Here is a 16,823-nt window from a genome sequence, read left to right on the forward strand (position 1 = left end):
ATTCCCATTTTCCTGATGAGGAAGATGAGGCTTGGAGTGGTTAACCAAATTACTCAAGGTCACATAGTAAGTGGCTGAATATTAACCAATGTCAGATAATTATTGAAGTGTTAGCTGATAATAGTTTAGAATGGAATCTCTCATAGGAATAGCTATATTTTTAAAGGAAACTCAACAAGATTCTCAAAAGGAATGGCAAGTTACAGGGTAGATATATTAGAGAACTGTCTAATCATAAATTCAATGTTTAAGGGAAAAAGAAGTAATCCTCCATACTCATACGACTCATTTGCCCCAGTACGAAAAGATCAGCATTCTCAACTACGACTCTGCAGGGTACAAGTCTCATTCTCTCTTATACAGACTTGTAGCCCACTTACAAACTCCTTAACACTGACTGTGTATTAATCTCTGCATCTCCTGAAAAAGAGTAGGCAGTGAATGAGTGAGCAAATAAACTCAGTCAGGCCACTCTGCCTAATCCTCCCTGGCACAGTGTGCCCCAAATCCTCACACCGGTCAAGGCCTACATTTGGAAAAATATCTCTAGGCCACACCTTGAACTTGTCACTCAAACCTCTGCTCCTGATTCTTTGCTTTCTTTCCAATTTTTGCCTTTAATAATATCCTCTGGGTTATTCCTGACACGCTACTTGTTAAGTCCATGGACAAATGGCGGCCCTATATATATTAAAGAGGTGTTTCTCCTGGATCCTATGACATTTCCTAGGGTTCCCTAACCCACTGACTTCTTCCTCAGTTATGAAGGAAGAGCTTTAGTTTCCATGGAATCTAACAGTATGCACGTTAAATCATGAGAGGGCTCTCCTTTGGCTATCCAGTAGGTTGTGCAGGGGGTCTGAGAGATGGGGTCAAGTTCCCAATGCTGTCAGCTTTAATTTGTATATACTTTCCCAGAGAACCAGTATACCAAATAGTAATTAGCTCCCAGACAGCCCTGCAGGAAGAAGTCTATTTAACCACAGTGCAGTTAAATAGTATACAACCACAATTACATCTTATTTTTGCATTAGAAATCTACCATATTTATGCTATATTATGAACTAAATATCTGCTTATGGTTAATTCTAGTTAACAATGTTTCAGTATCCAAACTAAAAGGAGGGTGAATTGTCATTAATACTTCCCAGTATTAAACAGGGCTTAATAAACTGGTGGGTATCATCAAAGTACGGTAAGTAAAAAGCTAACAAACATAATTAAAAGCAACATATGCATCTACTTCTATGACTACAGACTAAGACAAAGTAAAAGTATTTTTAAAACAAAAAAATCATCAAGATTTGGGATTCCAGTTATGCTTTCAGAAAAGTAAAGATAAAACTACTAAATAATGTTTTAAACTTCATATAACTTCACACTAGCCCTGTTACTATTTAAGAAAATGTAGTTTAAAAATATACTGTAGTTCAACCTTAACATATGAACTCTTGCCACCCTTAATTTAGGGTGTAAAGCATATTTTGATAGCATTTAGTTGAAAAGAATAGAACTAAAATAATTTGGCTTGTCTCATCTATCAAAAGTGCCAAATCTGAATTTGTTCTTCACATCAAACAGAAATTAAATTTTCTTCTTTTCAGACACATGGATCGACATTTGTAGATAAATCCTATTTAAAACAAATTTGATGTATGCAAATGCAGGTTTACACAAAGAGACAAATTATGGGCTGAATATTCCCTTCACAAAAGGATTCACTAAAGAATGTATTTAAATAGTAAGCTTGCTAATATACATAAAATACTGTTCCATTAAAAAAATCAATTTATAAACACCTTTCAGAAATATACTCAGTATGAAAGTAGTTACAAAACTACTTCAAAAGCTTCTACTATTAAAATCTTTGTCCCAACAGCTTTATAAATTGAACAGGTGAAATTAATAGATTAAATACAATAGTTGGAAATGGCATAGAAATGTACATTATAACCCTGACACCAAAAAGTGGCGGGTTCAATTCCCAGTCAGGGCACATATCTATATACTATTATAATTGTCCTAATAATAATCATGAGACCCAAGAACCAAAGAGCAAAGAATCTGCTTTGCCTCATTTGTGGAGACAAGCAGCACAAAGAAAGAAAAATCCAGAGACTCCCATCAGTGTTGCAGTTTTGTTTGTTTTTTTCTTTTGCAGCTCTCTAAGAAGTGCTCTGAGATGTAGAACACAATGTCTGGGAAGAGGAAATCCAAAGTTGATGATCCAGAACCAAAGCATTTTGGACTAAGGGAAGCAGGAAGGACCCCAATGGCCCCAGTTGGCCATTACCTACAGATACCTTCCTGTTCCGTTTAGAGTTCCACCTAAGATCAAATTCCCAATCCCTGGGGTCTCCACTGAAGTCCGAATAGATGTGGGGGTCATCTGATAGCAAACATGCAGCCTTACCATGTAGGATAGTGAGGCCAAAGGAGACATATGTAAAGGACTTAGCTGACTCAGGAAAATCTGATGGTGCAAAAGAGACAGCCTGTTGTCTGGATAAAAGGAAGAGGAAGAAGAAGAGGATGACAGGAGGAAGAGGAAATGGAGCCATTTAAGCAAGAGACGAGGACAGAAATAAAACAAAATATATACCTCAGCATGAATTCCAGAGAAGGGAAAATACCATAATATATCTCTTTGAGATGTCTCTGACTTCATTAGATTTAATTATAAAATTAGAATATAGTCACATTGCAGTTTCCAAAGTCACCTGAGAAATTGGAAGTGACTTACATGAATTAGTCAAGGTGTTATAAGCAGCCTGGAACTATATCAAACTCGTACATATTTCCGAACATTTAAAATAAATTTCTCACTTTGCGCATCTTGTTCTTAGCCTTGTAAAGGCATTTAAAGATGTTCATGGCATTTTTTTAAAGTGGTGTTAAGTATGATTATCAGTTAGAAATCCTCAATTATCAATTGCACTTATCTACAACTTATAAAGTGAATAAATAACAGATAAACTGCCAAATAAACCTGGAAGTGTGAGGCAGTGAACAAGGTGACTGTGGAGGGTTGTAGTTCAGACTAAGTGCTGTGAAGCCAGACCCACTGATGCTGCATGCTGATGTTGTTGTAGTGCCTGTGTGTATATGCATATATGTATTTGCTACTCCATTTACTGCCATTCTTCATGTAGCGGGAGGGGGGGGCGGGGGGGGGGGGGTTGTTCCTCAGATGTGTATAGATTTTTTTATTCAAAAGGATAGTTTTAAAACTAACTACAGACTTCTTTACCTTCAGAAAAGTAGAGCCACCACATCGAAGTCCAGAAACCTTTGCTACTTAAACATACAAAAAAATACCAGAATGTATATTGCATGTTTCATGTTTCTAATGATGAAATGCTTTTTGGAAGAAAAAAATACCTTTTATTTACATATATTTAAAATATATTCAAATAAAGCATAAATATTTTACTGTTTGAGAACTTAAAAGTCAAAATGCAAGTTTTAGACATACTTCAAGTTCTAATGATTTAGGAGTAAAGAGCAAAAACATGCAAGATAAATATAATCCTCCCATGGGAATTAAGTTAGTTAAATCAACACACAATGGGAAATAGTATCTGAGTTCCTTCAGGCCCAGAAGACAAATTAGGTAGCTTAATCAACTAATACAATAATAATAATAACAATACTATGACAGAAAGAAGGTGCTTAAAATAAAAATAGACTAGCACAAGCGGGCAAACTTGCTAGTATGTGTTCAGCACTTGTCCAGGAAAAGAGCAGTGAGGCAGGACGCAAGACGCCTTCCACTGCAGACACAGTGAGGCCTGATGAAAAATCTCTCATGCCTACCCATTTCCTGTTATTTTAATTCATGTTTACCAGGCAACCTTCTAAACACTAATTCAGTTTCCCAGAAAGCTTAATAGTCCACCATTCCTTACTTGCAATTCTGAAGTCAAAGAAGTTTAAAAAAACAAAAGCTCTTTCAAAACTTATCTGGCAGCAAATCCTGACCTAAAATAAACATGAAGCCTTTATTTACTGTACTTAATATAAAGAGTCACATGCTTTACTGCAGAAATATTAATGTATTTTATTACAGGGTATACCACCCCAGATTCCATTGGGTGTTCCTTAAAATGCAGTAATATGCCTTATTGCCATTCTAAAATCTATAAAATTCTGAATTTTGAGACATACTATGAAAGAGAATTCATTCCCTGGATCTATAGGTAAATATTCTGACTCCTGAAAAAGGAGAGCCCTCTTCTCAGCCTCCTGTCCCCTACCCACAGGAATGAGTAAATCAGCATTCCAATTTAAACTTTAACACTACATACATATACAAACTAGTAGACTAGAGGTCTGGTGCACAGGATTCATGCACTGGTGGGGGATGTGGCCTGCGGGATCAGCCCGCTGTGGGAGCAGCCGCTTCCCCAGGTCAGCTGAGGGGTGCTCCCACTGTGGGAGCACACTGACCACCAGGGAGCAGCTCCTGCATTGAGCATCTGCCCCCTGGTGGTCTGTGCATGTCATAGCGACTGGTCAACCAGTTGTTCTGGTCAGTACACCGTTAGGTCACTGGGCTTTTATTATATAGGACTAGGGGCCCGGTGCACGAAATTCGTGCACTGGGTGTGTGGGGGGGGGGAGTGTCCCTCAGCCCAGCCTGCCCCCTTTCACATACTGGGAGCCCTCAGGCGTTGACCCCCATCACCCTCCAATCGCAGGACCGGCCCCTTGCCCAGGCCTGACTCCTCTGACAGAGGCGTCAGGCCTGGGCAGGGGACCCTCATTTCCCCCCATCACTGGTTCTGCCCCCAGCCCAGGCCTGATGCCTCTGGCCCAGGCATCAGACCTGGGCAGGGGACCCCCAGACCCCTCCGATTGCTGGCTCTGCCCCTTGCCCAGGCCTGATGCCTCGGCCAGAGGCGTAGACCCCCATCACCCTCCGATCGCCTGATCGGCCCCTTGCCCAGGCCTGACGCCTCTGCCAGAGGTGTCAGGCTTGGACAGGGGACCCCCATCTCCCTCTGATCGCTTGCTCCACCCCCTGCCCAAGCCTGACACCTCTGACCCAGGCTTCAGGCCTGGGCAAGGGGACCATCATATCCCCCCAATCCCCGACTCCGCCCCCCACCCAGGCCTGATGCCTCGGCCAGAGGAGTTGACCCTCATCACCCTCCAATCACCAATCACCGGATCGGCCCCTTGACCAGGCCCGAGGCCTCCGGCAGAGGTGTCAGGCCTGGGCAGGGGACCCCCAGCTCCCCGCGGTTGCAGGCTCCGCCCCTGCCCAGGCCTGACGCCTCTGGCTGAGGCGTCCGGCCCGGGCAGTGGGGACCCGCAGTGGCAGCGGGGGGCACCGCGATCGTGGGCTCCGCTTTAGGCCCAGGCAAGGGACCCCTAGCTCCCGGGACTGCCAGCTTCGACCGTGCCCAGCTCCCATCGCTGGCTCCACCCCTACTTCCTGCTATCACTGGCCAGGGTGGAAAAGGCACCTGATTCTCCGATCATGGCTGGGGGGCAGGGCAAAGGCGGCCCCAGGGCCGCCTTTGCCCTGCCCCCCAGCTCTTAGCTCCCCCCTGGGTTTCCGATCACTGTCAGTGGCAGGGGGCTTCTTCCTGCTTTCCCTTTCGCCTCCCTGCATTGTGCCTACATATGCAAATTAACCGCCATCTTGTTGGCAGTTAACTGCCAATCTTAGTTGGCAGTTAATTTGCATATAGCTCTGATTAGCCAATGAAAAGGGTAGCGCCGTACGCCAATTACCATTTTTCTCTTTTATTAGTGTAGATTCCATCAGATTCCATATTGTGAATCTGATGCTAGTATCTGTCTCTGAGTATTGGTAAAGTCTAATTCCAGACCTACAAGATCAATGACCAGGACTTACAATCACTGCCCTGAATGGCACATACCCACCTAGAATTTCTTTCCTAAGCCTACTGGTTTCCAAGCCACCAAGTGAGTCTGTTTACCAGTCTTCCATCCTCTCTGACTAACCTGCCAAAAGACAAACTAGCTGTTAACTAATCTGCCCTCCCAATCCTACCTCTCTGTCAGCCTTCATGCAACCTTCTACAATACTTAGAAAAAGATGAAAAATTAAAATACAATAGATTTTAACAGTTATTAAGTAGCAACTTAATTTTGATCAAAATAAATTATTGGAGAATCAATGAATAGTATTTAAGTATGACCTCTAAGAAATTAAACATGAGAAAATCCTTCATGTTACTTACAAAGACTTAATACTATATCAGATGGATGGCCCAGATGATTCTTTTCTGATCTCAGTTTAGAGCCCTAACGATTCTAAATATGTCTTCTAGTGGTTAGGTAAAAAAGAGTAACTAAAGTTTAATTTTGAGTCTACACATTTCTTTTCAGCAAGACTTTATAGTTTTTAATATAGTTTTGTACACCATTTGTCTGAATTATCCCTAAGTTTTTCATTTTTTAAAAGTTGTATTTTATTGCTGAGAGTGATACAGATGTCCCCCACTTTCTTCCCTTTGCCCCCCTCCCCACCTACCTCCCCCTCACCCCCCCACCAGGCCTTCACCTATCTATTGTCTGTGTCCACAGGTTATGCATATATGCTTATAAGTTCTTCCTATTTTTATGGTAAGTGATATTGATACTGTTGTTAATCTGGTTATTATGGACAGGAAAGGAGTAAAGGGAAGACCAGATAGTAGAGAGGTGCCATTTATACAGCTTTGCTAGAAAGCTATCATTTAACACTCTCCAAGTCTGTTCCCCACGCATCACTAGGGGAAGGGACTGGACAACAGATGCAGGTCCAGGAAGGTCTGGGTGACGTGGGCAGATGCTTACCTATCGGTCACACATGGAAGCAAGTCAGCGGCCAGAAAAGGCATGGCCACTGTAAGGGCAGGAAACCAGAATATTTAAACTCCTAGACAAGGGGAGTTTCCTCTCTTGGCCCTTTCCCTTGCTGCTTAAGCCTGACCCCTGTTGCAGGGCTCTCACACCCTATACATAGATTCCATCAGATTCCATAGTGTGAATCTGATGCCAATATCTGATTGTCTCTGAGTATAGGTAAAGTCTAATTCCAGACCTACAAGATCAATGACCAGGACTTATAATCACTGACCTTATTAATTATAGATTTTTTTGTAGATTCCATCAGATCTTTTACATAGATAACCATATTGTATGTGAATAAAGACAGTTTTATTTCTCTCTAATCTGGGTGCCTTTCATTGCTTTTCTTGTTTTTATTTCAGTGGCCATTTACAATGTTGAATAGAAGTCTACACATTTAGACTTTTTTAAAATTTCATTTCTAAAACTCAGCAAGAAATCATATAAAATATATAGCTGACATCATTTATTGAACATGAAGAAGTCTAAGTTTAACCTACAAAATTTATAGGGCAAAATTTAAAAATATACAAGGTTACAGTATTTGACTCAGTGAATGTGTCTGCCTCACTGCTTTGTGACATAAGACTGGTGGTAAAAATAGTGAGTATATCCAACTGCATTTTTTAAATAACATCTATTGGCTTTCTTATAATTACTAAAGGAATACATGATCTTTGCAGAAAATCTGGAAAAATCTGAGGTACAAGGAAGAAAATGGTATCCTTAATCATTTCACTGTATCATCAGCAGTTTTCCATAACAAAATTCTTCTAATAGCTACACACTAACCCACCCATCACATGGCTATGTTATAATTTCATTCTTCTTCCATCACTAGACATCTACACTGCTTTAAATTTTTCAGTATTACCATATACATGAAGTACAGCAATTAACAATTTTGTATATAAATCTCAGGTGACCTCTTGCAAGAGGTCATTTTGCTCATTCTTTTATTATAGCTGTTAGTGTTTTCCCTATCAAAGCAAAATAAGCTTTTTTTATACTAAGGCTATCAATCACATATCACATTATCCAAATATACTCTATGTCTTTTAACTAGTTTTTAATTCAGAAGGCATACATTCTATGTTAATTATAACTATTATAAAGACAAAACGTGCTGTACTTTTATTACCCATTCTATTATTATAGTAACACATAACCTTGAAACTAACTATCCTGATTAAAGAGAAAAATCTTACATTTTAGTGATTTAAGCTATACTAAAGTGGTTTATGCCATTTGATATAGTATTTTTAACTCAGCTCCTAATAAAATTATATCTTGGAGGTAAAAGAATGTTTTTGTCTATCCCTAATTTTAAGGGTAAAATACTATTTCCCTTACTGAGACAACTAAAGTCCAAAGAAACCTTCCAGAAATGACACAGAAAACGTATGTGCCTGACTAGTACGAGAGTTTAACAGTTATATCGCAGCAACTTCCATTCTTATTTCATTATTGAAAATATATATATATATATTTTGAGAGAGGTGTGTCATTTAGCATCTTGGGCTAATAAGCAAAATAAATCATGACTTAAACATTTATCATGCTAGAGGTGTAAAAGATAAAAACTTGTTTAACAAGCTTTCCTTTCCCTTTGGAAAAATACAAAAAGTGAAGAAAAAATCAACAGCTCAGATATACAAATAAACTGAAGCAAGCATAATTCAAAGAAAAAAAATCTATAATCATTTTACACTGCAAACATTTAATAGCTTTTGAAACTTAATTTCCAAAACCTTAACTAGACTTTCATGAGGTAAGAGCACAAGATTTTTGTCTATCTAGCTGTGGGATACAAATCATTTTATCTTTATAGGTCTTAGTTTCTTCATTTTTAAAATGAAAGAATTGCAAATTTCTAGCCCAAGATGGCAGACTGGAGAAATCACAGGATCTTATTCCTTCTCCCTTCCACAACCTCACTGAATTGATACTAGAGAAATTTGTTAAAGGAGCAATCCATTATGACTAAGAGAACAAAATGGAGCCATCAGCAGCCAAGAGACTGCAACAAATTTTTCAAGATAGAAAGAGGAATGTAACAAAACAGCTCAGATAGAGGAAACCACAGTTTAGAATACAAAACAGAAAATACAGCTGAAGATAAAGCCAAACTGCCATAACCAAATGAACACAAACTCTAGACAGGTACGGAAATCAGAAGTGAAAAGCAAATTCAAGGGAGATTAATTGAAACTCTGTAACTCTAAAATTAATTTTCCAATCAACAAGCCTACCTATATGTAGAGTTCTCAGTCAGTTCCTTTTGCTTTACTTGCAAATATGGACAGTTAACCAAATTCACAAGATATATGAAACATGAAAGAGTCCAAATAAAATTTTAAATGTCCCCAGGAGAGATAAATTAAGAAATAAAGAATGTTGCTCTTTATTATAAGCCCTCCTATACTAATTATTTTTTAATTACATGTATACATTACTTTGACTTTTTTTTTAAGTTTAAGTGAATTAACTAGAAACAAGAGTTTACTAAAGCAATGTGAAGCTCCCTTTGTTTTTTATTTATTTTTTTGTTAATCCTCACCCGAGGGTATTTTCTTTTCCCTTGAGTTTTAGAGAGAATGGAAGGGAGGGAGAGAGACACATCGATTGGTTACCTCCCACACATGCCCCAACCGGAGATCAAGCCCGGTACTGAGGTACTGTGCCTTTGACCAGAATCGAACCTATGACCCATCAGTCTTGCAGGCCAAGCTCTAACCACTGGGAAAAACTGGCTAGGGCAGAAGCTTCCTTTCATTCAATTCTAATACTCCCTATGTAAAATTTCATACATTTATTCTTATTATGCAACCATAAAATATATTTATTTTGCCCTAGCTGGTTTGGCTCACTGGATAGAGCGTCGGCCTGGGGACTGAAGGGTCCCAGGTTCGATTCTGGTCAAGGGCATGCCCCTTGGTTGCAGGCACATCTCCAGTAGGGGGTGTGCAGAAGGCAGCTGATCGATGCTTCTCTCTCAACGATGTTTCTAATTCTCTATCCCTCTCCCTTCCTCTCTGTAAAAAATCAATAAAATTATTTAAAAATATATATATATATTTATTTCATAAGATAGTAAGTAAAACCAGTAAAATTAACATTAAGCATATGTAATCCTTTATCTTTAATTCTGTGCAAAAGTTTACTTCAAATTTTTAAGACTACATGTTATGTATACATATACAATACAGACACCCCTACATACACATACAGGCCTAGCATATTGATGCTGTCATGCTATTACCATTATTTTAAATCTGTAAATTCCAATAAATTTTAAATCATCTAAATAAAAGGTACATACACCTCTATGTTCCAATAATATAGAATAAAGTCAATAATATATGCAAAATTGATCAAATATTGATTTTTTTAAAAAACACCTTTAGTTAGTTTATACATAAGCACTGTTATAACATCTCATGACACCAATAAAAGTTAAATGTTCCAAAATAGAAACATCTTAAAAGCTTCACTAAAAATCCAAATACTTCTGAAGTGGAAAAGAGAAAAATTTTATTTTCCAAGGATACACTGTTTCATATTCTTCCTCTTTATCATCCCTTTCCAATCATTGGTTAAGGACCACAATATGGCCAAAATTTTTTAAATGGTAAAGCTTAATGTAGAAAATATACATGTGTGACATCACCATTCAATAAACCATCACAAAAACACTACACTGAGTAACACGCAGAATAAACAGTACAACTGAGAGGTCCCCAAATGACTGGCTCATACTTGGTAGATATAGCCCACACACACATGACCCAACTACTGAACATAGAGGTAATTCATTCCTTTTCCCCCCGCAAGCTAAAACACAAACTACAAATCAGGATATTCAAAAGCAACATAATGAGGTCCCCAAATTAGGTAAGAGAGGCGTACAATTATAAAAACTGCAAAATACCCACTCAACCCTAATTATACTAAGTTTAAAAAACTCTAAATATAGGTGACATGCAACTTAATCATACTTTTATCTGATGATCCACTTCAAAGTCATAAATAAGAAAAAGATGTCCCATGTGAGCTTCAAATGGATGGTTACATTAAATTTGAAGCACTTCCTCCTCTCTAAAACAAATACAAAAAAAGTAATAAAACAAAAAAGCATCTGTTATGAGATCTAAACTCTCATACAAATCTAAAAAATTAAACATAATCAAGAAGAAAAGAAGTATGCTCCTTTGCAGAAGTAGTTAGGACAAACAAATACAGAAGAGAACAGAACAACAGTTCCCGCATACTACTATTTACCTCTGCATGTTATTCCCTCTTTCTAGAAAGTCTTTTTCTTGACACTTTCAAGTAACTTTGACTTGCTCAAGACTCAGCTTTCACATCACATGTGGTCTTCAACTTCCTCCATCCCCTCCTTGCTTCCATAGCAGTTAACAGACAGCCTTTCATACTATACTAGAGGCCCGGTGCATGAAATTTGTGCACTTGGGGAGGGGGTCCCTCAGCCTGGCCTGTGCCCTCTTGCAGTCCAAGAGCCCTTGGGGAGCAGGCCTAAGCCGTCCATCAGACATCCTTAGCGCTGCCGTGGTGGCAGGAGAAGCTCCCACCACCACCACTGCACTTGCCAGCTGTGAGCCCAGCTTCTGGCTGAGCAGCGCTCTTCCTGTGGGAGCACACTGACCACCAGGGGGCAGCTCCTGTGTTGAGCATCTGCCCCCTGGTGGTCAGTGCGTGTCACAGTGACTGGTCGCTCCACCATTCGGTCGATTTGCATATTAGCCTTTTATTATATAGGATTATAACTAGAGGCCCAGTGCAGGAAATTCGCGCGCGGGTACAGACCCTAGGCCTGGCCTGTGATCAGGACCATCTTCCCTGGCTGACCGTAACTGGCCCTGCCACCCATCGCCGGTTCCCCATTCACCATCAGGTGACTGGAACCTGACCGCTGGGGGAAGGGACCGAGAGGTCGGTTGTTCCTGCCTGCTCACAGCCCCACCCCCGCTGCAGGTTGCTCTCTGTGTGTGGGGCTACTGGTGGGGCGGGGGCCTTGCCTGGCACCACCCGCCCCTGGTTCTCCATTTGACATCAGGCAATCGGAGCCTGCTGGCCGGGGAAAAGAACCAAGAGGTAGTCAGTGTGCCTCATAGTGGTCGAACGGTCGTTCTGGTCATTCCACCGTTGGGGTCAATTTGCACATTACCCTATTATTATGTAGAATTGTAGATTATATTCTACTAAATTTTGGACACCATGAAAATAAAAGTTATTATTCATTTTTGTGTCCCACATGACTAGCACTTTACCTGGCAATAGTAAGTAACCAATAATGATTTATAGAATGTTTAAGCCTTTTTAGATTTTCCCAGAAACAGAACTTCCACTATAAACATCCCCCAATAGATGAAGAGCAAAGCAGCCATTTAAGAAAAAGCACAAAAACCAGTTAAGAAAGCAACAGACACAAATGGGCCAAAAAGAGAAAATTAAACACAAGGAGTCTCTTCAGAGCAGCTCCTGGGAGCTCACTGTTTCCTACTCTGTCTCACCGTATCACAAATGTTTTACTTGCGACTTAATTTTCAATGCTTATTCTGATTTCCCAGAAAGTAAGTGGTAAGAAGTTCTTCTCTCCACAATTGGGTAAGCACCGAGAGAAAAAAGGAATGCACTGTCTAAATCAGCTATACTTCAACACTGAGCATAGTTAAACCTTTAAAATGCCATAATAAATAAGACCCCTGAGCTACCCAGCCCCAACTCCACTTCTAATAGTCGCCTCCTACAAGACATGAGAGTAAGATTACAATAGATATTTTACCAACCAGCTACCAAACGTTCTCCCTAACAGATTCCCAACATCTCATCCTGCATTTACAATCTTTCTCTTATGGTAAGGAATTATATAAAATCACTATTTACTCTGTAAATATGCATTTACGGTTTTATCCTAAAGATAAAAGGAAATAGTTTTCTCCTACCTACCCCAAATGGTTCTTGAACAGAAACTTTCCAGCTGAATTCCCTCTAATATTGGCCACAGTTGTCCGTGATGAAAAATGAACGGAATAGAAACTCTCCTCCTAATACTGAGGTCTCTAATATTCCCAATCCTTCCCCTTTCTTTTTTCCAGGGGTACCCAACTTTGCCCGTTAAGTAAAACACATTCAGAATCCATTAAATTTATAAGTAGTTTCAGAAGTGTGTGAGAGAATCCCAGAGACCAACTCCATGTAGCACAGTAAGTGCACAACTGTGCCACTCTCAACTAGCATGACATAAACATAGGCATCAAGCTTGTAATACTCAGATAACGTGTACCAAGTTTATAATCATCATTAATTATGTCACTCTCATTAGCCTGATATAAGCATAAGCATCAAGCTTGTAATAATACTCAGGTAACATGTACCAAATTTGTAATCATCATTTACCAAAAGCAACAGAAGTCATTCCATAACTAGTATCACCAAGTATAAGCATCATAAATTAGATGTCCTGAAGAACACAAGGGGAAAACGACTCAGAAGACCGAACGAGGAATATCACTCCCCGTACTGCTGCCCTAGCCAGGGTTTTCTCCCCTTCAATTCATTAGAATCTTCTCTAGCCTCATCCTTGGAAGAAACTGGCTCTTTTGGTAGACTCCACTCTACTTATTCTAACTCCCAGACTTAGACTGAGGTATCTTGTAACTGATTAGAATTATTATTTTATCCAAATAGATAATTAGGTTTAAACTTAACCTTTACCCAATTGCCAACTATAGGATCCTCGCCCCATGGAACACACTTTTGTTCATTAAAAAACAAACAAACAAAAACTAAAAATGCTAGATCAATAACAGGGAAGAAGGAACAATGCTTCCCTACAGAAACATTTCCAGTTAACAAATTCAGAATAAATGAGAGAAACAAAGTCACATTGGAACACAACGGCAAGATCCATCAGTGAATGCTAAAATTAGTTGGCCAACTTTAAGGAGAAGAACCAGGATAGCTGTACAGCCTCAGAGTATCTCCCCCGAGATACGTATTAATTTCAAAAAGGAAAATCGTAACTTTATAGTGGAGAAACTTGCATATATCACCTTAACCAAGTGACCACGGTTAACCTCACCAGTAATAATAAGTAACTGATACAATGTGCCCTCTGACATGATGTACTGAGAAGGGCAGGTCGCCCTGGGGGAACCCTTCCCAATAATGCATATAACCAATCTAATCAAGAGAACACATCGGACAAACCCAAACTGAAAGACATTCTACAAAATAACTGACCAAACCTTTTCAAAAAAGTTATGAAAGATAAGAAGAGATTGAGGAACTGTCACAGACTAGAAGAAATTAAGGAGACAGGATAACTAAATACCATATAGGATCCTGGGTTGGATGCTGGAACACATTAAGAACATTAGTGGAAATAACGGGCAAAATGTGACTAGAGGCTGTAGTTAACAGTACGGTAGCAATGTTAATTTCTTAGTTTTGATTATTGGTTGTATACAATGTTAACTCAAGGGGAAGCTGAGTGTAAGACGTGTGGGAACTCTGCACTGTCTTTGTAACTTCTGTATGTCTAAAATAATTTAAAGAGAGTTGGGGGGGGGACACCCAAAAAGCTGAATTCCTGATACCAAGCCACCGAGGTTGAGCAGCACGTTTTACTTACCCAGTTTTACTAATGCCTCAGTCTCTCCTCCAGCCTGCTACCAATTTACACTGAGTTCCTATTCCTTCCCTAGAGAGCTTCCAAGTCCTTATACTTTAGGACCTCTCCACGTGTCTTTACTTCTTCCCAACAGAGCTAGTCTCTCCTCCGGTCCTGCCACAAACTGGCCTGGCTTGAAAGATGTGACTTAAACAGCTTAATATCTTACATTGCCACTAACAATTTACAAAGTGCTTTTTAAAACACATGCAAACATTTAGAGCTGTATATTGCAACTCCTGCAATTTCACAGATAAGGAAATAAGATAAGAAAAATGAAGTGATCTGACATATTTATTCATAAATGCCAGAACCTCCATATGAATCCAGTTCTGACTCCAAGACCAAGTTACCATATTAAAAGATGCCAGTCTGCATATAAGAACATTCACCTTCCCTGGCTCCAGGCAGGCTAAGGACACCTAATAACCATGATACTTAGGAAAGATCTACATTTCACCTTTGTCCTAACTGTCCCTCTTGCAAGCCTCGAAGATTCTACAATCACGAATTCTGGGATTCAGTGACAAGATGGTGTGTTCATCCCAACCCCTATGATTTTTTAAAACAGACTTCAGTCATCTCTTCAGCCATCAACATGTCAGGCTGAAGAACTGCTTACCTCTGTTCTTCTACAAACACTGCTTCATGCTATCAAACACCTGAGATGTCGCTCTAACCTCCAATTCCATTCATTTCTTGATATTTACAAATCAGAACTAGGGGCAATCCTAGAGGGTCCCGAACCCCACCAAATACTCTGAATACCCTTTCCCCTCACTAAAAATAAAAAATAAAAATTTTTTTTAAAGTGTGTGTTTGTTGGGGGCGGGGGGGGGGGGGGTGGAGTCAACAGGTTAACCCCTAATGCATGTGTCTGCTTTAAATTTAGTGCGATGTTGCAGGGCAACGCGACCTGAGACTCAGGAGAAACCAACTTGCACCTGACTTAATTGACCAGCATTTTCCCCCCTCGACGCATGTAGTCCCCCGGGCTTAACTGATTTCTCTATCAGTCAACGGAGAGCGCTGCTGAGGCCACCCAGGTGCACTGGGGTTTAAAACACAGTCATGACGGAAACAAGCCTCTAGGTTTGGAAACTCAGAGTCCTGACCAAACCATTCGTTTATTCACAGGCGCTTGCTCGGGGCGGGGCACTGCAGGGGACCTGAGCTCCTGGAGCACCTGACGGTGATTTATTCACTTTTGTGACCTCCCTTCTCACCCCGGCGGCGGCTGCACAGCAAGGGGCTCGCACAGCCGACACGAACCGCAGACGCCGGTGGACCGGCACCCGGTCCCGCGAGGAGCGGTGGGCGAAACGGCCGGGCTGGGGGTGCAACTTTGGGGATAACTTTTGAACAGCTTTGCCCTGTTGAACTCAAACGGAACAGGCTGCCGCTGCGTGGGACCCGGGAAAATCGGGTGGGACAGGCGGTCTTTCACGGGAACAAACCGGGACACCTGGGGGGGCCTGGCCGGGGGGGACGCTCAAGGGTGGAGGGCGGAGAAAAGGCGGCAGCACTTGCCTCCCATTCCTGCAAGAACCGCCGGGCCTCGTCAGCACCAACCGCCTTATGTCGCCTAAACTCGTCCTTCACGTACTGGTCGCCCAGGGCTTTGAGGTCGGGGGGCAGCGCGCGGTGCAGCAGCAAGATGCGCCGGTACAAGGCCCGCACCCGCGAGACGTGCGCGGCCGGCATAGCGCCGCGCGGGGGCCTGGGGCCGCAGACCGCGCCTGCGCACAGGGCGGCGCGCGGCGGCTCCGCGCTGGGGATCGGGGAGCCCGCGGCCCGGCGGAAGTAGGCGTGCGACCTCTAACCGGTTAGGTCCGCCCTAAAATCAGGACCTTCCGGAAACGGAGCTACGGCGGCGGGCGGGGCACCGGCCGGTCGCTGTCGGGGCGGGGCGTGGAGTCGGGTGTGAGCTGCTGAAGGGCAGCATCCGGGTCAGAGAGGACGCCAACGACACGATAGGCCTGAGCCAGTTGTCACCCCACAGCCACACACCATCATCTTTTGCATTCATCTTCCTCGCTGCCCTCCTGATAAAGGCCTGAGAAATCCTTCAGCGAAATCCGCCCCTTCCAGGAAGCCCGCCATGCTTACCTCGATGCCAGAGGGATTCGAGTGGGATTGGTCTTTCCACCCAGGAGCCTACCAACCCTCTTACTTTGCACGGTGCTGGGCTCCTGATTTGTCTCCTGAAGGTGTGACCTCTTTCATGTCATTCAAGTGAGCCCGGAGCCAGTTTCATTAC

General features: G+C 41.5%; 1 protein-coding gene across 1 annotated transcript in view; it reads right to left on the reverse strand.

Moving 5' to 3' along the window:
* The window catches only part of SDHAF3 (succinate dehydrogenase complex assembly factor 3), a 43,306-nt gene extending 26,935 nt beyond the window's left edge, over nucleotides 1–16,371 (reverse strand). Inside the window, exon 1 of the mRNA XM_036328096.1 lies at nucleotides 16,094–16,371. Within this exon, the coding sequence (XP_036183989.1) occupies nucleotides 16,094–16,267 (174 nt within the window). The 5' untranslated portion in view covers nucleotides 16,268–16,371. The remainder of the gene's footprint in view (nucleotides 1–16,093) is intronic.
* Between the last annotated feature and the right edge of the window lie 452 nt (nucleotides 16,372–16,823).

The sequence above is a fragment of the Myotis myotis genome, unplaced genomic scaffold (assembly GCF_014108235.1).
Source record: "Myotis myotis isolate mMyoMyo1 unplaced genomic scaffold, mMyoMyo1.p scaffold_m19_p_11, whole genome shotgun sequence".
Taxonomy (NCBI): Eukaryota; Metazoa; Chordata; class Mammalia; order Chiroptera; family Vespertilionidae; genus Myotis; species Myotis myotis.